The sequence below is a fragment of the Girardinichthys multiradiatus genome, chromosome 19 (genome assembly GCF_021462225.1).
Source record: "Girardinichthys multiradiatus isolate DD_20200921_A chromosome 19, DD_fGirMul_XY1, whole genome shotgun sequence".
NCBI lineage: Eukaryota > Metazoa > Chordata > Actinopteri > Cyprinodontiformes > Goodeidae > Girardinichthys > Girardinichthys multiradiatus.
This window is the reverse complement of record NC_061811.1, coordinates 41,603,908-41,631,678: the sequence shown is the minus strand read 5'-3', so window position 1 is coordinate 41,631,678 and position 27,771 is coordinate 41,603,908. Positions and strand designations below refer to the sequence as shown.

At 45.3% G+C, this 27,771-nt stretch overlaps 1 protein-coding gene across 6 annotated transcripts in view; it reads right to left on the bottom strand.

Moving 5' to 3' along the window:
• Positions 1 to 692: 692 nt before the first annotated feature.
• The window catches only part of prkd1 (protein kinase D1), a 100,845-nt gene continuing 73,766 nt past the window's right edge, over positions 693 to 27,771 (bottom strand). For 5 of the 6 annotated variants that reach the window (XM_047393104.1, XM_047393106.1, XM_047393109.1 and 2 more), the window contains 2 exons: positions 10,224 to 10,309; positions 693 to 1,714 (listed from right to left, as the gene is read on the bottom strand). In XM_047393104.1, coding sequence (XP_047249060.1) covers positions 1,484 to 1,714; positions 10,224 to 10,309 — 317 coding nt within the window. In that variant the 3' untranslated portion in view covers positions 693 to 1,483. Of the gene's footprint in view, positions 1,715 to 10,223; positions 10,310 to 15,773; positions 15,860 to 27,771 lie in introns of all 6 variants that reach the window. The other variant, XR_007042560.1, reaches the window with a different exon arrangement.

Genomic DNA, 27,771 nt, shown 5'->3' with positions numbered 1-27,771 from the left:
CCTCCTCCAGCTCTTCCGGGGGGAGCCCAAGGCGTTCCCAGGCCAGCTGAGAGACATAGTGTCTCCAGCGTGGCTCCATGCCTCCAGCCTGTCCTGGGCCGTCCCAGGCCCAGGGGGATGGCGCCCGGTAGGAGGCACAGGGTCCAGGTGGCTCAGGTGGTTCAAGACACCCTCATGAGGACCCCCGTAACGGCGGAGCTGGGGTCCCACCTTGGAGCCAGGCCTGGGGTCGGGACATGTCGGACTCCGGCAGGGCTGCCCTTTGTCACCGGTCCTGTTCAAAACTTTTATGGACAGGATTTCTAGGCGCAGCCAAGGCCCGGAGGGGGTCTAGTTTGGGGACCAGTGAATTTCGTCTCTTCTTTTTGCAGATGACGTGGTCCAGCTGGTCCCCCCTAGCCAAGACCTACAGCATGCGCTGTGGCAGTTCGCAGCCAAGTGTGAAGCGGCTGGGATGAGGATCAGCTCCTCCAAGTCCGAGGCCATGGTTCTCGACCGGAAAAGGGTGGCTTGTCCTCTTCAGGTTGGAGGGGAGTTCCTGCCTCAAGTGGAGGAGTTCAAGTATCTCGGGGTCTTGTTCATGAGTGAGGGAAGAATGGAGCGGGAGATCGACAGACGGATCGGTGCAGCTGCCACAGTAATGGGGGCGCTGTGCCGGTCTGTTGTGGTGAAGAGAGAGCTGAGCAGAAAAGCGAAGCTCTTGATTTAACGGCTGGTCTACGTTCTTACCCTCACCTATGGCCATGAACTTTGGGTCATAACCGAAAGAACGAGATCCCGGATACAAGCAGTTTGGATAGCTCTTTTCCTTTAATACATTAAGCCATCATTTAAAATCTGTTTAAAGAAACACTTAAGAGTGACAAAAAAAAAACAAAAAACAAAACATTAGAAATCTCGGGGGAAATACTTTTTGACTAGTATGTTGAGAAACTTGCAATCTGACTTTACGGGCACATAATTCACATTTCTTATATATAACTTCCTCACTTTGTTACCCTTAACTGATATTTATTATTTGGAAAAATGGGTATTTTTCTTTTGGTTTTACCCCAACTGATCAGAAGACCTTTTGTTCATATGAGCTGTCTTTTTTAAAGGGTCACAGCAGATTGGAATCTAGCTTTTTATGTTACATGTAACCAGTTTTAATTTTGAGTGGTCACAAATCCATCAAAGGGCAAAACCAGAGGCATACTTATTCTTAGGTTTAGCAACAGCACTTAAGGCAATTTTTTTTGCTGTTGGAATGTAGGAGGGAGCCAGCATTTGAAACTCCAGCATTTGAACCTTCTAGCTTTGAGGTGTCAGTGTTGCCATTGTGCAGATTAGTGAACATAAGCTGTTTTCATATGAAAAAAACAGGTTTTAATGAAATGAAAGATAATATCTGCTTTAAAAATATTTGTAAATGTTTAATAATGCTCCTCTGGAAAAGTTCATATATAACTCCTCAGGTTTATTTTACTCTGTGACACTGTCCTCAGAGTTCACTAACCCTCTCACTGAGGGTCTCCAGCTCCTCCTCCTTCTCGTGGTAACGCTCCATCGCTTGATCCACATCGTTGAGAGGGGTATTGATAACATTCGAGGGGTAGTCACCGCCGGTGAGCTGAGCATGATGGTGCCAACGTAGGTCATCACTCTCGTGGGTGATGTACCGCTCGCTAATTCGACCCTCTAAATTTCTTAGGTCTAGCCACATCTGATAATCCTAGTGAAGAAAACAAACACACCTTAAGATTAAGATTTTTAAATCCAATTAATTAGCAAAAACAAAACAACAAAAAAAAAAAAACTAAAAGTTGACTTTACTATAGTGTTTACTATAGTGTTGACAAAAATGACCATTTACCTCAATGACAGCATGTGTACACACTTGTAGCAGCTTGTCTTGCTTTTTTTGGTTTCATGCATAAAAGTATAAACTGAAACTTAAAAACAACTTCATTTGATTCTGAATTACTGAATGTAATCTTTTTCTCAGTTGTCATTGTCATGATTTTAACAGCCGACTTATCCCACATGCAGAGACACTCAGAGAACAAGATCAGTTTAAGAAGTTTTATTGGAAACTCGGTCAGGCACAAACAGAAGCGGCGAGCCTAATCTCCGTCACTGAAAAACACAATAGGTAAATATTAGAGACTGAACCTCAGAATGTGGCCTGACAGTAAAAGCTTTTCTTACTGGAGAAATCGTGGAACCCGCCAGGGAGATGAATCGTGTCAGGAGAGGAGCCCAGTCTGCCAGGTTCAGTTCAAATCCAGGAAGGAGTCAGCACCACAAACAGAGGACTGGAACAGGTCAGCCAGAGATTGCACCACGGAGGGCAAAACACTCAGGCGACGAAGTGTTGGCAATCCATCCTCTTTATGCCTCCCAGCTGATGAATTGATGCGCAACACCTGTCGCCTCAGACACTCTCCTGCTGGTGGCACCTAGTGTTGGAATGGTGTTAGTAGCAGGCAGCAGATGACTCCAGATCACTGACACCACCTCCCCCTCAACGGCTGCCACCTGGCGGCCCAGAAGAAGCAGTCTGGGAAGCCCGGAAATCCCGGACCAGGGAGGGATCGACGATGAAGGACCCAGGAATCCAGGAGCGGTCCTCCGGACCGTACCCCTCCCAAACAACGAGGTACTGACATCCACGTCCCCGCCGTCGAGAGGCCACAATGCGGCGAACAGATTAGACAGGGTGGCCCTGAAAGTCCCGGGCGGGCGGAGGGAGCAAGGCCGGAGGGCAGAGCGTGCTGGTCTGGACAGGCTTCAACTGAGAAACGTGAAAGACAGGATGTACGTGGAGACTGGGAGGCAGACGAAGGCGAACAGAGGCAGGGCCAACAAGTGAGTCAATCACGTATGGTCCAATGAACCTGGGAGAGAGCTTTCTGGACATGGACTTAAGTGGGATGTCCCTTGCGGCGAGCCAAACCTTCTGACCAGGGTGGTAACTGGGAGCGGGCAGACGTCGACGGTCTGCGTAGCGCTTGGGTTGGGCTGCTGTCCGGTGAAGTGCCCGGATGGCGACATCCCACACCCGCCTACATCTCCGGATGTGGTGTCATACTGTAGGAACAGCTATGTCTTTTTCCTCCGACGGGAACAACGGTGGCTGGTATCCCAAGGAGGCCTCAAAAGCAGTGTAGCCTGTGGTTGAGGAGACGTGGGAGTTGTGGGCATATTCGATCCACCCAAGTGGTCACTCCATTCCGTGGGACAGGTGGACGTTTACAGACCCGGGAAGTAAACTGAGGACCCCTGTCAGACAACAGGCAACAGGGGATGCGGAAGACATGTTTAACCATCAACCTTGCTGTTTGGAGGGCTGATGGTAGCTTCCTGAGAGGAACCAGGTGGCAGGCCTTGGAGAACCGATCGACTATGGTCATAATTACAGTCATTCCATGAAAGCTTGGCAGGCCGGTGACGAAATCCAAAGCCACATGGGACCAGGGTCGCTTGGGGACGCTGAGAGGCTGGAGCAGGCCAGCAGAGGGTCAATTGGAGGGTTTGCTTCTAGCGCAGAGAAATAGACAGATTAAAATGGGAAAAAAAAGTGAGCAACGTGATTGGCGTGCATTGCTTAGCTGACTGGATGTAAGACAAGTTCTTATGGTCTGTCCAGACCAGCATGGGGTGTTGGGTGTCCTCCAACCAATGCCTCCACTCCTCCAGGGCCAGTTTGATGGCCAACAGCTCCCTATCTCCAACCTGGTAGTTCTGTTCAGCAGGAGTGAGTTGACGAGAGAAAAAGGCGCAGGGTTGAAGCCTCCCATCCTGGTCCGAAAGCTGAGAGAGGACCGCTCCCACCCCGGTGTCCGAGGCATCAACCTCCAGTGTGAACTGCTTAGTTGAGTCAGGATGGATCAGGACAGGCGCTTAGGAGAACAGCCTCTTTAACCGGGTGAAGGCGGTCTCGGCCTCCGACCCCCAGCTGAAGGTCATCTTGGTGGAAGTCAGCGCAGTCAAGGGAGCTGCCACTTGGCTGTAATTTCTAATGAACCTTCGGTAGAAGTTGGCGAACCCCAGGAACTGCTGCAACTTCCTCCGGGAGTCAGGTACTGGCCAGTCCACCACTGCTCGAACCTTCCCTGGGTCAGCGCAAACCTGTCCCTCCTCCAACACAAATCCCAGGAAACTGACGGTCGACTGATGAAAGTCGCACTTCTCTAATTTAACAAACAGTCTGTTCTCGAGGAGGCGCTGTAGGACCAGCCTAACGTGGCGGCGGTGTTCCTCGAGGCTTCTAGAAAAAATCAAAATGTCGTCCAGGTATACAAACAAAAAAATATTCAAAAAATCTCTCAAAACATCGTTGACGAGTGGCTGGAACACTGCTGGGGCATTGCTTTAGCCGAAAGGCATGACAAAATATTCGAAATGTCTCAGAGGAGTTTTAAACGCTGTCTTCCACTCGTCTCCCTGGCAGATTCGGACTAAGTGGTAGGCATTTCTGAGGTCCAGTTTTGAGAAAATTATGGCGCCGTGTATGGGTTCAAACGCAGAAGCTAACAATGGAAGGGGGTATTTATTCTTTACAGTAATAGCGTTCAAGCCTCTGTAATCTATGCAAGGACGTAAACTACCATCCTTTTTGCCCACAAAAAAGAAACCTGCCCCTAACGGAGATGAGGAAGGGCGGATAATCCCAGCAGCTAAAGAGTCTTTCCGGCCCAGAGATGCTATAGAGCCGGCTGGAGGGCAACGGAGCGCCTGGGAGGAGGTTAATGGCGTAGTCGTAAGGTCGATGAGGCAGCAGAGACAGAGCCCGAGACTTACTAAATACCTGTTTGAGGTCGTGGTACTCGGAGGGAACCCTGGTCAAATCTGGGAGCTCCTCCTCCTTATCCTCCTCCACAGGAGTACTAGGGCAGACGGCAGACTGTAAACAAGAGCTGAGACATCCCTCAGACCAAGCCTCAATATGTAAATCCACCCAATTAATATGGGGATTATGACGCTGAGGCCAGGTTCAAAAACAAAGTGGCCGGTAACGTGAATCGAGGGGTCTTATAACTGGAGGGTTGGTCCATTGGCTGCCCCTTCACAGCCGGTGGAGAGACTGGCTCTCCCTACCTGCATGGGCTCGGTCTCGGGGTGGCTGATCAGAGGATCTTGTGGAACTGGCAACGGGGACGAGGAAAGTGGCTGAGACCGCCCCACCGCCCTCTCGGAGCGATCCCTCCTCCTCTCCTGTAGGCGGGAATCAATGCGGACAGCCAAATCAATGTATTTATCTAACCCATCGGGCTCATCTACCAGCACTAACTCGTCCTTAACGGCCTCGTCCAGAGACTGGAAAAACAGCGCCTTTAACGCGCTTACGTTCCAGCCTGAGGACATGGCCAACGTATGGAAGTCAATAAAAAAATTGGCTAATGGGCGACTCCGTTGTTTTAGCGCCCACAGTCTGCGGGCAATACAGGGCTGATCAGAGTCTACATCAAAAGTTTGTTTAAATTCAATAATGAAATCTTCATAAGAGATACCAAAATTACTGCAGTCGGAGAACCGTGCCTCCGCCCAACGGAGCGCCCTCCCGGTTAACAAACCCAAGATGTATGAGATCTTACCCTCATCATGAGAAAACTCTCAGGGTGACCGGTTGAACACCAGTTTATACTGGAGTAGAAACCCACGACAACCGCCCACTTCTCCGGAGAAATTCTTGGGATGAGGGGCGGTAACGTCACGGGAATGTGGCTGTTGTTGGAGTGCCAGGGGCTCGGCTGCGCCCCCAATGGGTGCGGCAGACTCGGGACTACAGGCCCCTCAGAACAGAGATGCCAAGTGCTCTAGCTGCTGGTTAGTCTGCCGCTGCCGATCTAGGAGGGTTTGGAGGCTGGAACCGTGCGCATGGATCTGCTGACTATGGTCAGCTAATGTTCTCTGAAGGGACTCCGCTGGGTTAGGCTGGCCTGAGTGTTCTGTCACGATTTTAACAGCCAACTTAACCCACATGCAGAGACACTTAGAGAACAAGATCAGTTTAAGAAGTTTTATTGGAAACTTGGTCAGGCACAAACAGAAGCGGCGAGCCTAATCTCCGTCACTGAAAAACACAATAGGTAAATATTAGAGACTGAACCTCAGAATGTGGCCTGACAGTAAGGTTTTCTTACTGGAGAAATCGTGGAACCTGCCAGGGAGATGATTCGTGTCAGGAGAGGAGCCCAGTCTGCCAGGTTCAGTTCAAATCCAGGAAGGAGTCAGCACCACAAACGGAGGACTGGAACAGGTCAGCCAGAGATTGCACCACGGAGGGCAAAACACTCAGGCGACGAAGTGTTGGCAATCCATCCTCTTTATGCCTCCCAGCTGATGAATTGATGCGCAACACCTGTCGCCTCAGACACTCTCCTGCTGGTGGCACCTAGTGTTGGAATGGTGTTAGTAGCAGGCACCAGATGACTCCAGATCCTGACAGTCATATTCCTGTTATAAAATCAATGGATGCATTACCATTGTGAATTAAGTTTATTTGTGGGTATAATGGTAAATATTATGAGATGGCTAAAAAAAACTTGCATTTTAATCAAAATGAGTGTAGTTAAACATTCAGAGGCTGTGCATTGTTTTTTTATCCATGTTATCGAGGATGAAGATCTGTTAGTTTAGGTAAAAGTAACATTGTCAGATGTTCAGCTTGAAAAGTAGTTTCATGACAGAACTTCACAAGCCTCTGTAACATGCATGAACCCAACACACCGTGCTCCTTTGGTGTCAACAAATGTTACAAGTCCCGTTTGCCTCCTTAGTGCTCTTTTCTGATTCACATCTAATTCAATCTGAAAACTCACAATAAGAACCATGAAGATGGTGATTAGAGAAGTTTATTGACAAATGATTATTTCTTTGGCGCTCGGACCTCGGCGGAAGACATGAATGCTGAGAATATCATGAGCTTGAATGGACATTTTAGGCTTAGGATTAGAGATGTCTTCCCCCCTGGGATCCGACTGGTGGTGGGGTGAAGGCCAGAGGAGGGGAGGAGATTGGAAGGAAGATGGTGGAGGTGGGGTGGAGGAGGGTCGAGCTTGACTGAAGAGCAGGAGAGATCCATGACTGGTCCTTAAAAGCGAAGCATCAGAGGGTGATTGGCTGAAGAGGCATGCGGACTTGACGCTGATTAGATAGAGAGGAGACGCATGGAGGAGTGATGGAGTAGGTGGTGAGGGCGAGTTTTGCAGTATGTATTTTTGTCAAAACTCCATTATGTAAACAACTATTGAACTAAGCATGTTTGATCAGTTGTTGACTTTCAATATGACACAAAGAAATTTCATTTAAAAGCTTATTTCCTTTGCAGACTATAACAAGCTGGGGCACCTGGCTGATTGAAATGAAACATGATCTCCACTACTTGACCATATTGTTGTCTTGTGAGATTATTAGGAAAATCTTATATGGAGTTCTGGATTTAAAAGTCAGACATTTCATCCAACATCAGTGTCTGACCTCACAGAGGTGCTTATGGAAGAATTTCTCAAATATTCCCATTAACACATACCTAAACCATGTAGAAAGGCTTCCCAGAGGAGTTAAGCTAATATACCTGCAAAGGGTGGGCCAATATATCAAACTCAATGTATTAAGAATGGGATTCACTCAAAATTATACGTGCATGAATGCAGCACAAAAATGCTTTTTGACAATATAGTGTATTACTTTGGTACCCAAGAATGCATTGTCCTGTGCTGCCTTATGTGTGTTGTTTTCTAAATATTCCAGTAACCAATGAAGCACAATAATATAACTTTGCAAATTCAGAGTTGTATCTTTGCTATCTCATCTATTTTTAGCATAGCCACAATGTCCTTTATGATATCATTAAATTAAATTCAGTTTTTTTATATAGTGCTGAATCACAATAAATATTTTTTCCAGGCAATTTACAACACAAACAAATTATATACACAATATATTGTGAAGTCAATTCAAACATATAGACAGCCAATCCTAAATGCAGTCAAGTGTGGTTTATTATGCCAGTTGGTAAAAAAAGAAAGAAACATCCTGGACCCTGCAGCAATTCCTCATACTGAGGATGCGTGTGGTGACAGCAGAAAGGAATGAGACCCTTATAATAAGGGCCATCCAGTCCTGGTCCTGTGTTAGCAGCCATCTACTGCAATCTACCAGAGTTTTCAGAAGACAGGGCAGACACACAAACACACTAGTTTGGAATGCTTTCTAGAAAAAGTAAAGAGTTAACGGCAGCAGTAGTTCTTTTAGTGGCTTCATGGAGGAGAGAAAAATAGCTAAACAAATTAGCTCTAAGTGAGTAGTAAAATATATGGAATGAAAAACAGAGTATATATACACTGTAGTTAGTAGCAGCAATAACTCCCCCAAATGATTTGTCTAGGAGAGAGACAGAGTTAGACAAAGAAAGATAGAATTAAGGGTTTTATCTATTATTGACGACAATAACTCAGTTGATGACCCCCTCCAGGAAGCTTTTACATCTAAACAGAAACAGGCCAGATGTAACATAATGAAGAGAACAATGGAGAATGAAAATGTAGTAAATAGCAACGATAAATGCAGATAGTGCATATTTGGAAATTAGGATAAGAAAGTAAAGTGAAGGAAAGTGGTCAGTAAGTCCTGCAGCAGCCTAATCATATAGCAGCTCAACTGTAGAGATGGCTACAGTTTTTCATGTTCGTCTTTTTCTCAGGTTTATATGATTCTGTGCTTTTAACGAGGATTCACTGTTGGGATATGGAACTTGTTTGAAGCGAGCCACGGAGAGGGTGCACCGGATGGTGTGGGAGGAGCCCTCAAGAGGAAGGTTGACAGTCTGGTCAGCAAAGGTACAGATATTCCTGATATTTCAGAACTGTTTGCTGCGTTGAAAAAGACAGAAACAGCAATCAAGTTGTTTTTTTGTCAATGAGGAAGCAGTAGAGAAAGCAGTTCAGGAGATGCCCAGAGATGTGCCATCAATTCATACCAATATGAGGATACATCAGGTAGTGACCCTTGACCAAGGATAACTGACATACAGGGATGTCAGCTGCTTGTGCACAACCACAAAAAAATTTCTGAAATGTGAATTCTTTAATGCAAAGCATTTTACATTCAATCATCAACAGACAGCAACCACAGCCACAGAAATTCTGTGGCAAAGTCCCGAAGTTGTTGGCAAATGGTGTGTGGTGAAGTATGGTGGTGATCTTAACCCAAGTGTCATCATAGATACAAATGAAATGCATGTTGAGGTCAAAATTGGGGTCAATTGTTCTTCTAGCCAGTGCGTGAAGGCATACTGTGGTATCTCTTTGAGGACATTTTGAGTATCATCCCACCCCTGAAGCCAGTCACAGCTTGCTATATGGAAATTGCAAACGAGGCCTGGGCTAAACTAGAGAGGGCCACTTAGAAAAGTCCACGTCCACAAAATTTTATTTTCATGTAAAACTCTCTCTCTCTCACACACACACACACACACACACACACACACACACACACACACACACACACACACAATTACATCCACACATGCTTGCACATCTGGCACCTGTTCTTACTACATTGTTCAGTCATGTTACCCAGTGCTCATTCCTGTTACTTCACAGTTTTTTTCTAAAAAAAACAAATATATGGACTCCTCTTTTTAATTATGTTTGGTCCATCCTTTATCCTACTGTTTAGGAAATTAAATTCAAAGAAATTTGAAGAACCTTAGATTTAGGTCTCCTTAAACTGTCAAGTGTCCCTTAGAACTTTTAGAAAAGCACAAGATCTCTTATTCAGCATTTTTAAAGTTATGCAGTAAAAGACAACTTGCACCACAAACATTTACTTTCTTAATTCATAAATTCAAAGTAAATTATTAGCGATACTTTGGGAGCTGGCCCAGAACTTTAGCATTTTTCTGTACCCCACCTCCCATCCAGTGACTTTTGGAGAAATAGTAGGTAAAGACATTGGATAAAAATAAAAATCTGACATGGGTCCAAAAGCTAACATACACTTTTTTTGTTACAGCCAAATTTTCTCATGTATGTACATTATGCATATAACACAATTCAATAAATAAATGCATTATGTATTCCCCCACAAAAAACACAGTAACAACATGCAAGCAAAAAATACTGAACAATAATAACTCTATTGAGTTATTTCACTAAAATAATAATTGCTTTAGTTTTAAAATGTGTTGTGCACTATCTTTTTTGTAATTTTTGATTGATTTACTGATTTCCTACCTGTAACCAGGGGTGACTGAGAGTCTTGTCCACACTGTACCTCTTCCTCATCTTCACTTGGAGGAGGTTGTTGATCAGATCGATTGCTGCAAGCAACAGAACCAAAGTAAAGTATTTTTTCACTTCTCAATTTTGTCTCAATGTTTCAAAAAATAATTTAATTTGCAAAGCAAAACCGACGTAATGAGTTAATTAATTAAAAAAATTATTTTATTTTATGACAAGAATATTTGGCTCAAGTTGTCCTCTACTTTATTTATTATTGCTTCATAAGAGCTACAATCAAAGACATCCTCGAAGCCTTTAGGAAAAGTCATAACTTTTTTAATAGCCAACTGAACTACATGATAAACTGGAACAAGGCTGTGGGACAGATCAGCACCACAGTTCTGAAAGCCTGTGTGGATCAGGTATGTGGAATTCTGCAGCACCACTTCCACCTAGACCTGACCCAGGAGAAGGTTCAAGGGAAGACAAGGCAAATTTATTTGTATAGCACATTTCAGTAGCAAGACAACAGAAAGTGCTGTACATGAAAAAAGAGACATTATAGCAAAAGTACCTAACAGTGGCATAAAGGTAATTAAATAATTAACGAACACAGGTCCTGTCCAGGGTGTACCCTGCCTCTCGCCCGTAGACTGCTGGAGGTAGGCACCAGCTTCTCCGTGACCCACTATGGAAGAAGCGGTAGAAAATGACTGCCTGACTGACTGAACACAAATAATTAAAGAGAATAAAACTAAATAATTAAAATGATAAGATGATAATAAAAAATATTTAAAAAATGTTGAATTAATGATAAACGTAACTAATAATGTTTAGGTAGGACAGTCAAAGGCTACTCTAAACAAATACGGTACGTTGGCCTGAGGGGTCTATATGGTTTATATCTGACCAGCATCTGTGAGATGTGTTTTGGCCCAAGACCAAAAACTCCCTTACAGACCTTCAACATGATTTTAAAATGCATCTTTTTGTGAACGGAGAGCCCATGCAGTAATTTAAGGACTGGTGCGATGTGATCAATTGTCTCGATTTTGGTCATGGTCTGGTAACAGCATTTTGCATAAACTGCAGCTGCCTGATACATTTTTTACAATCTACTAAAAATACATTTCTGTAGATTCTATGTTTTAAGAGAAACCCCTTAATCCTGGCAATGTTTTAACGGCGCTGGTAGGCTGATTTGTTGAACGATTTTATTTAGTTGTTTAAGTTTAAGTTGGTCTGAGTCCATGATGACACATGGATTTATGCTTGCTGTGTGGCCCCAAGGATTCTAGGTCAGTTTGCATCTCTTTCTTTTTGGGACCAAAAATTATGATTTCTGTATTTTCTGCATTGAGCTGGTGTTATGATCCAAAGGTGTTTCTATTGTGCCTCTGTTTTAATGATTTCCCTGTTTTTAATGTTCTCTTTGTGGTGCTATATTAGTTCATTACTTTGTTTTTAGTTTATTTGCCTATTCTTATGTTCTGCCCTTTGTACATTTGGATGTATTTCTTTTAGATCTCTGTTAGACTTTTCTTTGTGTTTCAGTTCAGCTCCATCCATTGTGATTGGTTTCTCTGCCTCAGTCTCCCTGCTTTCCTTCTGCCTCAGCTGCTCCACATTGTCCCCTGGTTAAGACACCTGCATTCTATGCAATTCTCCTCTCCCTCAGTATATAAGCTCACTGGTTGTCATTGCTTGTTGCTGGATCTGTCATTTTGCTCGAGGTAGATCTGACCCACATACAGAAGAACACTCAGAAGGACAACTGAATCAGTAAAAGGTGTTTTATTTACAAGTAGTGACACAGGAACGTGAATGGTAGAATCGCCAACTGTATGGAAATAGGGGGAAGAGAACTGGTGAATACAAGAACTATAATGATGTGGTATAAACGAGAAGTAATTATGATTGACAGTTAAACGGCTTACTAAGTGAGTGTAGTCAGGTCGCCAGGGGTAGAGGGAGTCAGGGCCCATGTGAGCGTAGCAGAGAAAGCCAGATGGTTTTACTTGAGCTGGAGAGGGTTCTGGTGAGTTTTAGGAGTTAATCCAATGTTCAGTTCTGCCTTGGTTCAGGAGACGGAGCAGAACAGGAAGCTGCCAGCATAATACTTGGAAACGAAATCCAAACGAAATCCACCAAACAGAGGTAATCTTGATTGTCCAGAAAACTTCTGGAACCGAAGCCAAAGTTCAGCGAAGAATGATCAGTAAGCTCAGGTTTCTGCCACGGAAGGCAAACACTCTGGCATCAAAGTGCTGGCAGCCTCCTGCTTAAATACTCCTCCACTGCAATCAGCAGATCAGTCGCACCTGTCACCCAGCACACCTGAGAAACACCAGCACCATCTGGAAACTGAAAACGAAAGTGTAGACAAAAACAAAACTAACCCTAACCCTAACCCTAACCCAAGAAGCACTATCGACCACAGGCTTTATTTGCGACACATGGAACATAGGATGAATCCAACGGCTTAACGGAAGGCGAAGGCGAACCGCCAAGGGGCTGATGACAGTCTCGATCTCGTACGGTCCTATGAAACAATGCGAAAGTTTCCGAGACATGGACTTGAATGGCACAACAGGTGCCAATAACCATACCCTTTGACCGGGCTGATATTCAGGTACAGGTCGGCGTTTCCGGTCAGCAAAATGCTTGTTCTGACCAGCAGTTCGGTGAAGGCCCTGAATGGTTGAGTCCCAGATGGTTCTGCAGCGGCGGACATGTTGATGGACTGATGAAACCGTGATATCCTTCTCGTCAGCGGAAAACAAAGGAGGCTGATACCCAATAGATACTTCGAAAGGAGAATGACCAGTAGCTGAAGAGATGTGAATTGAGTGCGTACTCGACCCAAGGTAGGTACGAGCACCAATCAGTGGGGTTTGTGGATATGAGGCAGCGTAGAGTGGATTCCAGTTGTTGATTTAACCTCTCTGTTTGACCGTTGGACTGAGGGTGATAGCCAGAAGTTAGTGAAACCTTTGCTCCTAGGGCTAAACAAAACCATTTCCAAACTTGAGAGATGAACTGTGGACCTCGGTCCAACAGAATGTCATGAGGTATTCCATATAGACGAAAGACGTGCTTGGTGTGGAGCATTGCAGTTCGTAGAGCTGACTGAAGTTTTTTGAGGGGCATGAGATGACATGACTTAGAAAAACGATCAACTATCGTGAGGATAATAGTCATACCTGACGAGAGAGGTAATCAGGTAACAAAGTCCAGAGCTACATGAGACCATGGTCGATTAGGGATGCTGAGGGGTTGGAGAAGACCTGCAGCAGGCTTGTTGCTGGATTTGTTTCTGGCACAGGTGGCGCAGGCTAGAACAAAATCTTTAACATCTTTATGAATTGACGGCCACCAAAACCTTCTCTGAACCAATGCAATGGTTCTGGGACAGAATGGCCCAAACTCCGGTGTCTGAAGCATCCTCCAGGATAAACTGCTTGGAAGAATCGGGGTAAACTAAGATGGGGGCCTGAGAGAATTTCGCCTTTAACGCCTGGAAGGTGGTCTCAGCCTCAGGCGTCCAGGAAAATGAGACCTTGGAAGAAGTCAATGCAGTGAGAGGTGCAACTGTTAAACTATAGTCCTTGATGAATTGTCTGTAGAAGTTTGCAAATCCAAGAAAACACTGGAGTACTTTGCACGAGTCTGGGACAGGCCACTCCAGGACAGCTTTGATTTTCTCTGGGTCAGAACATACCTGTCCACCCTCAAGGATGTAGCCCAGCAAAGTGACGGATGGCTGGTGAAACTCGGACTTTTCGGCTTTCACAATAAGACGGTTTTCCAAGAGGCGCTGGAGTACCTGGCGAACGTGTCTGCGATGTTCTTCAATGTCTTTAGAATAAATGAGAATGTCATCCAAATATACAAAAACGAAAATATTTAAAAAGTCTCTGAGAACATCGTTAACTAAAGCCTAGAAAACAACAGGTGCGTTACATAGTCCGAAAGGCATGACCAGGTCCAGGAAATGGCCCAACGGTGTCTTGAAGGCCATATTCCACTCGTCCCCCTGGCAGATCCTGACGAGATAAGCATTTCTAAGGTCTAACTTGGAGAATATTGTTGCACCATGAACTGGTTCAAAAGCTGAGGTCATGAGAGGTAGTGGGTATTTATTTTTAACTCTGATTTGGTTTAAGCCCCTATAGTCAATGCATGGGCATAACAAACCATCCTTCTTACCCACAAAGAAAAATCCTGCCCCAAGAGGTGAGGAGGAAGGCCGAATAATACCTGCAGTCAAGGAATCATTAATATAATTCTCCATAGACTTCTGTTTTGGACGAGAGATATTATACAACCTGCTAGAAGGCAGGGGGGCACCAGGAAGAAGATCGATCGCGCAGTCATAAGGTCTATGGGGGGTTAAAGACAGGGCCTTATCCGTACTAAATACTCTCCTCAAATCATGGTACTCAGTGGGCACATGAGACAAATCTATAACCTCTTTCTCTGTGTTAATCTGTTCGGGGAATCTTGGGGAAAAAGTTGACTGTAGACAAGATGAATGACAACTAGTGGACCAGGACTCGATGCGACACTAAGATCAATCTAAATGAGGGTTATGTTTATGTAACCAAGGGAAGCCTAGAACTATGGAACCCTGAGACACTGGAAACACGAAAAAATAAATTTCTTCCCTATGGTTACCTGACAGCAAGAGCTCCAGTGGTTTAGTATGTTGGGTTATCTGCTGCAATCTCTTACCGTCTAAGGCTTGAACTGAACGAGGTGATGCAAGTTGTTCTACCTCAATGCCTGCTCTGCTGACTAACTAGGCAGAATCTGGGGGCTTTGCAACTCTGTAAGTGGTCCACCAACCACCCCTTCATAGTTGATGGACCCTGTCTTTTGGCTGCCTGGGACAAATAGGACAAGTTGCTACGAAGTGATCAAGTGAGCCGCATTAAAAACACGGCTTAGTGTGTTTGCATCTTTGTCTTTCCTGAAAGGTTAACCGGGATGGGCTCAGAATCAACTGTTGTTTGTTGAGGCGGTGTCTTAGCTGTGGGTAGAGAGCTAGTGGATAACTGTGGTTTTAAATTAAACCTCTCAACCCTGGATCTTCTTCTCTCCCTTATTCGATTATCAACCTTAGTAGCTAATGAAATTGCTTCGTCTAATATAGGTGGTTCATCAATTAGGACCAACTCATCCTTCAAAGGGTCGTCTAAAGCGTGAAAAAAGGCTGAATTTATAGCGTCATTATTCCAACCAGAAGCAGCAGCCAAGGTGCGAAACTCAATAGAAAATTCAGTGAGAGGCCTATTACGCTGTTTCAAGGCTCTCAATAGTCAACCAGTACTAGTCTTGTCAATCACGGGGGAAAAAAGCTTGCTTAAATTCATTCACAAATTCTTCAAAAATGCAACCAAAATCTCTGCAATCAGAGAAACGGGCCTCTGCCCACTGTAAGCCCTTGCCTGTTAATAATCCTAGTATATACAAAATCTTAACAACGCCATGGGGAAAGGAACGTGGTGAGCGGTTGAAAACAGAAGTACATTGGAGCAAAAATCCCCTACAGTTACTAACCTCGCCAGAGAATTTCTTTGGGTTAAGGGAGATGACGTCACCTGAATGAGGAAGTTGTTGGGATGGTGGTGGTGCAGCAGCGCCATCTGCATGAATGGAGGACTGAGAATTAAAGGTTTGCTGAAGCAGGGAAGTAATCTGTTCTAACTATTGATTTGTATGGCACTGTTGCTCCGAAAGGGAACGAAGAGAGGTGTCATGAAAACGAATCTGGTTAGCGTGTTCAGATAATGTTCTTCGGATGGCTTCTACTGGGTCTTGTTGGTTAAAAGTGTTCTATCATTTTTCTCGAGATAGATCTGATCCACATACAGAAGAACACTCAGAAGGACAACTGAATCAGTAAAAGGTGTTTTATTTACAAGTAGTGACACGGGAACGTGAATGGTAGAATTGCCAACTGTATGGAAAGAGGGGGAAGAGAACTGGTGAATACAAGAACTATAATGTTGCGGTATAAACGAGAAGTAATTATGATTGACAGTTAAACGGCTTACTAAGTGAGTGTAGTCAGGTCACCGGGGGTAGAGGGAGTCAGGGCCCAGGTGAGCGTAGCAGAGAAAGCCAGATGGTTTTACTTGAGCTAAAGAGTGGGTTCTGGTGAGTTCAGGAGTTAATCCAATGTTCAGGTACTTGTGTGGGAGAGTGGACAGGTTACGCTTCTGCCTTGGTTCAGGAGACGGAGGAGAACAGGAAGCTGCCAGCTTAATACTTGGAAACAAAATCCACCAAACATAGGTAATCTTGATTGTCCAGAAAACTTCTGGAACAGAAGCCAAAGTTCAGCAAAGAATGATCAGTAAGCTCAGGTTTCTGCCACGGAAAGCAAACACTCTGGCATCAAAGTGCTGGCAGCCTCCTGCTTAAATACTCCTCCACTGCAATCAGCAGATCAGTTGCACCTGTCACCCAGCACACTTGAGAAACTCCAGCACCATCTGGAAACTGAAAACAAAAGTGCAGACAAAAACAAAACACACACACAGAACCCAATACCCCGACAGGATTCTTCCATTATCATACCTTTGATCTCTGTTTATCTGCCTGTGTTCTCTGACCTGCTCTCCCTACTATTCCCCTTTGCGAGTTATCCTTGTTATATTATTTAAGAACTCTGTTTGACATTATTCAGTCTCTGCATTTGGGTCCTTCATAAACCTAATTGTGACAGCTGGAGGAAATTTTGACCCATCTACTCAAGGATGTGCCCACTTTTCCAATCTGTCAATCAAGAGTGTTATGGTCAACTGTATGTAGACCTGATGCTCAACATCACACATCATAAAATTGCTAGAGAGACTCTCATCAGCCCATCGTCAGGATCTGTGCCATGTCTGTCTGTTTTGGTGCTTTTCCGTTCTTAGCCTATAGATGGCGTTTTGAACCAGAGGAGAGGTGACAGGAGTTCTCCTTGATGATCTACTGAGGAGTATTTAAGGAGGAGGCTGCCAGCAACTCACTGCCAGAGTGTTGCCCTTTGTGGTACAGCTCAAGCCACATTACTTTGCCTTTGCCTTGACCTTGCTCTGCTCTGTGTAATTTTGGATTTAGTGCCTTGCAGATCACCTGAACCTGACTTTGCCTTCAGCATCGAACCCTGCCTGGATTACCATCTTCTGGAAAGAAGCTATCCAGCTCCATGAACCAAGACTCAAGCCTCCTGTTTCCTCATTGGATCAAACCAGCTGGCAGTCTCCTGATTCCTTCGTTCCGTGGATCTACCTCTGTGAACCCTGTCCACCCTCCTCCTTCCATTGCACCAACTACAGAAACTCTTGGACCATCAATCATACTGGCACACCAGTGTTCACTGTCGCCTGTCCCACGGGTAAACAACCTCCTGGTCTCTCCACCCCCCTCTGGCGGATCTCTCCCTCAAATCAGTAAGGCAGAAATATCATTTGTGAATATAGGTCCTGAGTTTCCCCTTGCTTATAGTTCTGTTTATTTTACAGTTGGTGCCCCGGTTCCAGTCTCCTGCACATATCTACATACGTTTAATAAACTTCTTACCATTAAAACTCTGTCTCCTGAATTGTTTTCTGCATGTGAGTCAAATCTATTCAAAACACTATGACACCCATCTGAGTAAGCAAACTGGTTTCAGGACCCCTTGCAGACAGCTTATCCTCATGGGAATGGATTTTAAGATGAATTCAAACATCTGCCCCATCGAACCTATGGAAATCTAGACAAAGCAAGCAGGACTGTGAACATAATTTTTTTTTGGTTTTGTTCAGTGCATTTAACACAACACAACACCTTGTTTACTGTGTAAACAAACTCCAAAAGACACAAGTGGCCTCCACAGTCACCTAGATCAATGATTACCTGAGAAAAAGACCACACTTTGTGTCTGACAATGTTATCAGCAGCACAGGCAGAGCACGGGGGACTGTACTCTCACTATTCCTTTTCACTCTGTAAGCCTCTGACTTCCAGGACAAGTCAGGGTCCTGTCATGTACAGAAATACTAGAATGACTCTACAGTTGTTTGATGTATCAGAGATGATTGTAGATTTCAGAAGAAACCATAATATGTCTAACACCTTTTCATCTGCTAGAAGAAGTGAAGAAGTATAAATACTGTGGTGCTCAACTGGATCGCAGACTGGATATGCTACAGAGATGCTGTGTCACAGAAGGAACTGAGCAGACTATGTTTTGAGCCTAAGTCTTTCAGTGTTTGCATTACATTATTTAACATTGCATTGTACATTATTAACTGCATGTCTGCCATGCACTAGTATTACAATTTTTAACCTTAATTTTCCAGACTACTGAGAAATCTTTGCAGAACCTTTTATTTATGAAGTCTGGAATTCATGGACATTATCAAGGAATGGTTCATCCAATCCAATGCTTAAACACTTTTACTGCAACTTTCTATAGGTGTTTGTGATTCTTTCTGCCATTATTTATTTAATATTTTCTTTGAGTAATTGTTATGAATTGCAAATAACATGAATGATGTTTTTTATTTGCTATTTTAATGTCACCACTAAAATTTTCTCAATGAAAACAAATAAATATATATTAAAATACATATTTGTCTTGCAAGAAACTTTTTGAAGGAGTTTCCCTTTTGAATTTGATGCTTACATGATTTCTTCTGACTGTTTTGTGAGTTATTTACACTCATGAGAAGCTGATTTAATTTCTCAAAGCACTGAAACTAATGCCCAGAATAAGTCCCTGACCATTTCAAATGGACATGTTATGGATGCCGGAGAGGAGCAAAGCATAAAGCAGATCAGGAAGGTTATTTTTATTTTAACCCTTATTGTTATGAGAACAGTGAGATTGCTATAGAAAATAAAAACCAATGAATAACTTAAAAACACAGGACAGTGATATTGTATGATTTTAGGGTCTCAACAAGACAGGAGAATAGGGGAAGATTTCTGACTTCTTCCTCGTTATAGGCAGACAGAGACCACAGACAAAGTTAGAAAGCATGTTGAAGTGCAAGGATTTGTTAAGATTAGATGATCCTCAACATACGTTTAAAACACCAGCATATGTAGGAAAACGTATGAATACAGCTTTGGTCTAAAGTCTTTTTGAGTTAATTATAAAACAAGTCAAACAATAAGCTTTTTCTTTCATCTCTAAACTGGAATGTTGTGTGGGAAGGAGCCTTCCTTTAACCTGATATTTAGATATGCAGATCTGTTGAAAGACTTCCTTCTGACATTTAATCTGCTAGAGCATGTCTGCATTTATTTCTAAACAGCACCTTAAGTCACTTTGGCAAGATGAAGAGATGGATAGAAAACTGCTTCAGGTTTCTGGCTAGGGAGTGAGTGAGTCACTGATAAAACAGTCTTAGTGTCAACTTGACAATTTCAGTTAACACACAGTGCAGACACATGTAGAGACATCAATATGAGTCACTCTGCTGCCAATAATGGCTCTAGCAGACTTTAGACATTTAAAGAAATCAAACAATAGGGTGAGGAGTGAAGTAACGAAGGGGTTAAATACACTGCTCAAAATACTAAACGGAACACTTAAACAACACAATATAACTCCTAATGCTGTTGTGCAAATGGAATAGACAACAGGGGGAAATCTTTGGCGATTAGCAAGACACACTCAATAAAGGAGTGGTTCTGCAGGTGGGGACCACAGACCACTTTTCAGTACCTATGCTTTCTGGCTGATGTTTTGGTCACTTTTGAATGTTTGTGGTGCTTTCACACTCGTGGTAGCATGAGACGGACTCTACAACCCACACAAGTGGCTCAGGTAGTGCAGCTCATCCAGGATGGCACATCAATCCGAGCTGTGGCAAGAAGGTTTGCTGTGTCTGTCAGCGTAGTGTCCAGAGCCTGGAGGCGCTACCAGGAGACAGGCCAGTACACCATGAGACGTGGAGGAGGCCGTAGGAGGGCAACAACCCAGCAGCAGGACAGCTACCTCCGCCTTTGTGGAAGGAGGGACAGGAGGAGCACTGCCAGAGCCCTGCAAAAAGTAGGCCACAAATGTGCATGTGTCTGCACAAACGGTTAGAATCCGACTCCATGAGGATGGTATGAGGGCCTGACGTCCACAAATGGGGGTTATGCTCACAGCTGGCTGGAGTGTGTCAGCAGTTCCTACAAGATAAAGACACTGAAGCTATGGACTGGCCCGCCCATTCCCCAGACCTGAATCCAATTGAGCACATCTGGGACATCATGTCTCGCTCCATCCACCAAAGTCACGTTGCACCACAGACTGTCCAGGAGTTGTCAGACGCTTTAGTCCAGGTCTGCGAGAAGATCACTCGGGAGACCATTTGCTGTCTCATCAGGAGCATGCCCAGGCATTGTAGGTAGGTCATACAGACACGTGGAGGTCACACACAATACTGAGCCTCATTTTGACTTGTTTTAAGGACATTACATCAAAGTTGGATCAGCCTCTAGTGTGTTTTTCCACTTTAATTTTGTGTGTGACTCCAAATCCAGGCCTCCATTGGTTAATACATTGATTTCCATTGATGATTTTTGTGTCATTTTGTTGTCAGCACATTCAACTTTGTACAGAACAAAGTATTCAATGAGAATATTTCATTCATTCAGATCTACAATGTGTTAATTTTCTTCTTCAAGACTGCTCATCGTGTGACACAACTAAAGAAATAATAATAAGAGGAAAATGATTTTTCGTTTTCATGCTTGCCCCTGCAAAAAGTGTTTCATAATTCCATTTGACTTCGCAATTCCAAGCGGCGCAGGAGAGTGACGTCCGAGGGATTTTAAGTCATTCTTCTTGCAGGATAGTGGCCAGGTCACTACGTGATAATGATGGAGGAAAACGTTTCCTGACTCTCTCCTCCAAAACACCCCAAAGTGGCTCAATAATATTTAGATCTGGTGACTGTGCAGGCCATGGGAGATGTTCAACTTCACTTTCATGTTCATCAAACCAATCTTTCACCAGTCTTGCTGTGTGTATTGGTGCATTGTCATCCTGATACACGGCACCGCCTTCAGGATACAATGTTTGAACCATTGGATGCACATGGTCCTCAAGAATGGTTCGGTAGTCCTTGGCGCCCATCTAGTGCAAGTATTGGGCCAAGGGAATGCCATGATATGGCAGCCCAAACCATCAATGATCCACCCCCATGCTTCACTCTGGGCATGCAACAGTCTGGGTGGTACGCTTCTTTGGGGCTTCTCCACACCGTAACTCTCCCGGATGTGGGGAAAACAGTAAAGGTGGACTCATCAGAGAACAATACATGTTTCACATTGTCCACAGCACAAGATTTGCGCTCCTTGCACCATTGAAACCGACGTTTGGCATTGGCATGAGTGACCAAAGGTTTGGATATAGCAGCCCGCCCGTGTATATTGACCCTGTGGAGTGTGCAATCAATGAAGACTGGCAACAAAACTGTGAATTGACAAATATGGAATTATATAGTAAACAAAAAGTGTGAAGTAACTCTAAACATTTTTAAATTTTTGATTCTTTAAAATAGCCACCCTTTGCTTTGATTAATAATCATCACTCATCACTTTAGGGAGTAGTGGGCTACCACTGTGCGGTGCCTGGGGAGTTTTCTGGGGCTAAGGGTCTTGCTCAAGGACCCAACGACTGAGACAGGTGGAAAGGCTTTATTAATCCATAAATCCTGATGAACCCACCAGTTAGATAGACTACAAGCATGTCTTGAAGACATAAAAACTTGGTTTTCTTTAAATTTTCTGCTTCTTAATTCAGACAAGACAAACGTTGTCGTCTTTGGACCGGAGTGTTTGAAAAAAAAAACTGCTTAGTCAGTCACTCAACCTGGATGACATTAAATTGACCTCCAGTAATAAAGTAAAAACTTTGGTGTTATTTTTGACTAGGACATGTCATTTAGATCCCAAATTAAACAGGTTTCTAGGATTTCCTTCTTTCACCTTCGGAACATTGCCAAAATTAGAAATATCCTATCCAGGAGTGACGCTGAAAAACTAGTCCATGCATTTGTTACTTCAAGGCTGGACTATTGTAATTCTTTAAAATCAAAATCAGAATCAGAAAAGCTTTATTGCAAAGTACATTTTTGGACATACAAGGAATTTGTTTTGGCGTAGTCGGTGCAATACAATTCAAATTAAACAGTATAAACATATCTACAATATAATATAAATATATGTGCACAGTTTTAAGTGAGTGAGAGTAAATATAGAGCAGTATAAGATGCAAGAGCAATACAACAGTGCAGGTGATCATTGTGCAAGTATGGCAGTGCAAGTAAAGCAGGAGTCCAAGCTGAGCGTTAATGTAACTCATAGAGTTGCAGGTTACAGGTGTCCTGTCAGCAAAAAAAGGGGAGGGGGGGAGAGTGTCAGGGTGGTTTCCGGGCTTTGTTAACCAGGCTGGTGGCAGATGGGAAAAAACTGTTCTCGTGGCGTGAGGTTTTGGTCCGGATGGACCGCAGCCTCCTGCCAGAGGGGAGAGTCTCAAAGAGTCTGTGACCGGGGTGGGAGGGATCAGCCAGAATCTTCCCTGCCCGCTTCAGGGTCCTGGAGGTGTACAGTTCCTGGAGCGACAGTAGACTGCAGCCAATCACCTTCTCAGCAGACCGAATGACACGCTGCAGCCTGCCCTTATCCTTGGCTGTAGCAGCGGCGTACCAGATGGTGATGGAGGAGGTGAGGATGGACTCAATGATTGCTGTGTAGAAGTGCACCATCATAGTCTTTGGCAGGGTTAATTTCTTCAGCTGCTGCAGGAAGAACATCCTCTGCTGGGCTTTCTTGATGAGGGAGCTGATGCTTGGCTCCCACTTGAGGTCCCGGGAGATGATGGTTCCCAGGAAGCTGAAAGATTCCACAGTGTCAATTGTGGAGTCACAGAGGGTGATGGGGGCAGGTGGGGCTGGGTTCTGCCTGAAGTCCATAATCATCTCCACTGTCTTTAGAGCGTTGAGCTCAAGTTGTTCTGGCTGAACCAGTCCAACAGATGGTCCACCTCCCATCTCAGAATCAGAATCAGAATCAGAATCAGAAAAGCTTTATTGCCAAGTACGTTTTTGGACATACAAGGAATTTGTTTTGGCGTAGTCGGTGCAATACAGTACAAATTAAACAGTACAAACATATCTACAATATAATATAAATATAAGTGCACAGTTTTAAGTGAGTGAGAGTAAATATAGAGCAGTATAAGATGCAAGAGCAATACAACAGTGCAGGTGATCATTGTGCAAGTAAAGCAGTGCAAGTAAGCAGGAGTCCAAGCTGAGCGTTAATGTAACGCATAGAGTTACAGGTTACAGGTGTCCTGTCAGCAAAAAAAGGGGGGGTGTGGGGGAAAGGGGGAATGTCAGGGTGGTTTCCGGGCTTTGTTAACCAGGCTGGTGGCAGATGGGAAAAAACTGTTCTTGTGGCGTGAGGTTTTGGTCCGGATGGACCACAGCCTCCTGCCAGAGGGGAGAGTCTCAAAGAATCTGTGACCGGGGTGGGAGGGATCAGCCAGAATCTTCCCTGCCCGCTTCAGGGTCCTGGAGGTGTACAGTTCCTGGAGCGACAGTAGACTGCAGCCAATCACCTTCTCAGCAGACCGAATGACACGCTGCAGCCTGCCCTTATCCTTGGCTGTAGCAGCGGCGTACCAGATGGTGATGGAGGAGGTGAGGATGGACTCAATGATGGCTGTGTAGAAGTGCACCATCATAGTCTTTGGCAGGTTGAATTTCTTCAGCTGCCGCAGGAAGAACATCCTCTGCTGGGCTTTCTTGATGAGGGAGCTGATGTTTGGCTCCCACTTGAGATCCTGGGAGATGATGGTTCCCAGGAAGCGGAAAGATTCCACAGTGTCAATTGTGGAGTCACAGAGGGTGATGGGGGCAGGTGGGGCTGGGTTCTGCCTGAAGTTCACAACCATCTCCACTGTCTTTAGAGCGTTGAGCTCAAGGCTGTTCTGGCTGCACCAGTCCAACAGATGGTCCACTTCCCATCTGTACGCGGACTCGTCACCATCAGAGATGAGTCCGATCAGGGTGGTGTCGTCCGCAAACTTCAGAAGCTTGACAGACTGGTGACTGGAGGTGCAGCTGTTGGTGTACAGGGAGAAGAGCAGAGGAGAGAGAACACAGCCTTGGGGGGAACCGGTGCTGATGGTCAGGGAGTCAGAGACGTGCTTCCCCAGCCTCACGCGCTGCTTCCTGTCAGACAGGAAGTCAGTGATCCACCTGCAGGTGGAGTCGGGCACACTCAGCTGGGAGAGCTTCTCCTGGAGCAGAGCTGGGACGATGGTGTTGAAGGCAGAGCTGAAATCCACAAACAGGATCCTGGCATAGGTTCCTGTGGAGTCCAGGTGCCGGAGGATGAAGTGAAGGGCTAGGTTGACTGCATCATCTACAGACCTGTTGGCTCTGTAGGCAAACTGCAGGGGGTCCAGGAGGGGGTCGGTGATGTCTTTTAGGTGTGAGAGCACAAGGCGCTCAAAGGACTTCATCACCACAGAGGTCAGGGCGACGGGTCTGAAGTCATTAAGCCCTGTGGTCCTTGGCTTCTTGGGAACAGGGACGATGGTGGAGGACTTGAAGCAGGCTGGCACATGACATGTCTCCAGTGAGGTGTTAAAAATGTCTGTGAAGACTGGAGACAGCTGATCAGCGCAGTGCTTCAGGCTGGCTGGTGAGACAGAATCCGGACCAGCAGCTTTCCGGGGGTTCTGTCTCCTGAAGAGTTTGGTGACGTCCCTCTCCTGGATGGAAAGAGCCGTCCTCGGCGTGGGTAGGGGGCTGGTGGGGGTTGGAGGTGCCAAGGCCCCTCTTGAGGTTGGGGAGGTGGGGGTGGTGGATTGTGGCTGCAGCTGTTGGGGGGCGTCGTGGGAGATGGTTGCAGGACTGTCCCTTTGTCTTTCAAAGCGGCAGTAGAACTCGTTCAGGTCGTTGGCGAGGCGTCGGTCGTTGATGGAGTGGGGGGCTTTCGGCTTGTAGTTGGTGATTTGCTTGAGCCCTTTCCAGACAGACGCAGAGTCGTTGGCTGAGAACTGGATTTGGAGCTTCTCAGAGTACAGTCGTTTGGCCTCTTTCACTGCCTTGCCAAACTTGTACTTGGCCTCTCTGTATATGTCTTTGTCCCCACTCCTGAAGGCCTCTTCCTTATCCAGTCTTAACCTTCTGAGTTTAGCTGTGAACCAGGGTTTGTCGTTGTTGTAACTCACCCTGGTGCATGATGGTACACAGCTGTCCTCACAGAAGCTGATGTAGGAAGTCACAGCCTCTGTGTACTCGTCCAGACTGTTGGTAGTAGTCCTGAACACATCCCAGTCTGTACAGCCTAAACACGCCTGGAGATTCTCCACAGCCTCACTGCTCCACTTCCTTGTCGTCCTCACAACAGGTTTGCAGAGCTTTAGTTTCTGCCTGTATGCAGGAATCAGGTGGACCATGATGTGGTCGGATTGGCCCAGTGCAGCACGTGGGACGGCGTGATAAGCGTCTCTGATGGTGGTGTAACAGTGATCCAGAATGTTGTCCTCTCTGGTCGGACATTTTATAAACTGTCTATATTTGGGGAGTTCGTGGGTCAGATTACCTTTGTTAAAGTCACCAGCGACGATTACTAAGGAGTCCGGGTTGGTCCGCTCCACACTCAGTATCTGGTCGGCGAGCATGCGCTGTGCGACCTGCACGTTAGCTTGCGGCGGGATGTAAACACCAACCAGGATGAACGAAGCGAACTCACGGGGGGAATAGAAAGGCTTACAGTTTATGATGAAGGATTCCAGGTCTGGAGAACAGTGCTGCTGAATCACTGTCACGTCGTTGCACCAACCACTGTTGAGGTAAAAACAGATTCCTCCACCTTTCGCTTTGCCGGAGAGTTCCGTGTCTCTGTCCGCTCTGTAGAGCTGGAATCCTGCCAGCTGCAGCGCGAGTCCGGTATTAATCCACACAGCCACGTCTCCGTGAAGCACAAAACTGCCGATGAATAAAAGTCCCTGTTTTTCCCCAACAGCAGTTGTAGTTCCTCCATTTTGTTGGGAAGTGAGCGCACGTTAGAGAGAAATATTCCAGGTAACGGTGTTCGTAGTCCACGCTGGCGAAGACGTACCAGCACCCCAGCCCGTTTCCCTCTCTTCCGGCGTTTCACCGCGTGAACAAAGGTGAGCGCACCTTTGACCAGAATGTCCAAATATTCCAGAGCAGTAGGTAGAAATGTTGGAAATAACTCCTCTGGTGTAGTAGCCCTGATGTTCATGAGTTCTTCTCTGGTGAGAGAGCTCCGGGTACCATCACAGAAGACCGTTTTAAAGCAAAAAACAAAACAAAACAATGCGCACCAACACGCCGAGGCGACCATCTGCAGCGCCATCTTGTTGTACGTCTGTACACAGACTCGTCACCATCAGAGATGAGTCCGATCAGGGTGGAGTCGTCCGCAAACTTCAGAAGCTTGACAGACTGGTGACTGGAGGTGAAGCTGTTGGTGTACAGGGAGAAGAGCAGAGGAGAGAGAACACAGCCTTGGGGGGAACCGGTGCTGATGGTCAGGGAGTCAGAGACGTGCTTCCCCAGCCTCACGCGCTGCTTCCTGTCAGCATGAAGTCAGAGATCCACCTGCAGGTGGAGTCGGGCACACCCAGCAGGGAGAGCTTCTCCTGGAGCAGAGCTGGGACGATGGTGTTGAAGGCAGAGCTGAAATCCACAAACAGGATCTTGGCGTAGGTTCCTGTGGAGTCCAGGTGCCGGAGGATGAAGTGAAGGGCTAGGTTGACTGCATTGTCTACAGACTTGTTGGCTCTGTAGGCAAACTGCAGGGGGTCCAGGAGGGGGTTGGTGATGTCTTTAACTATCAGGATGTCCACAAAATGCAGTTAAAAGCCTTCAGCTGATTCAAAATGCTGCAGCAAGAGTTCTGATGAAAATTAAAAAGAGAGATCATATTTCTCCTATTTTAGCTTCCCTTCATTGGCTCCCTGTTAAATCCAGAATAGAATTTAAAATTCTCCTCCTCACATATAAAGCCCTTAATGATCTAGCTCCATCATACATCAGAGATCTGATTGGTCCATATGTTCCTAACAGAGCACTTCGTTCACAGACTGCAGGTTTACTGGTGGTTCTTAGAGTCTCTAAAAGTAGAATGGGAGGCAGATCCTTTAGTTATCAGGCTCCTATCCTGTGGAACCAGCTCCTAGTTTTAGTCCGTGAGGCAGACACCCTGTCTACTTTTAAGGCTAGGCTTAAAACTTTCCTTTTTGATAAAGCTTATAATTAGAGTGGCTTAGGTTATCCTGAGCTATCTGTGTAGTTATGCTGGTATAGGCTTAGGCTGCTGGAGGACATAATGGCCACTTTCACTCTTTCTGCTGCATTCTCATACTACTCTCCAATTTTGCATTATTTGCTGTTATTTCAGCTTTTAACTTTGTTCTCTCTCTTTTCTCTTCCTAGAAGCTACATCTGGCCTGACTCTGTGTCTACCTGTGACACCTTTCTGAAGAGGGGCATCGTCCAAGCTTCTGCTGGCAACAACTTAATGCTCACCCTCT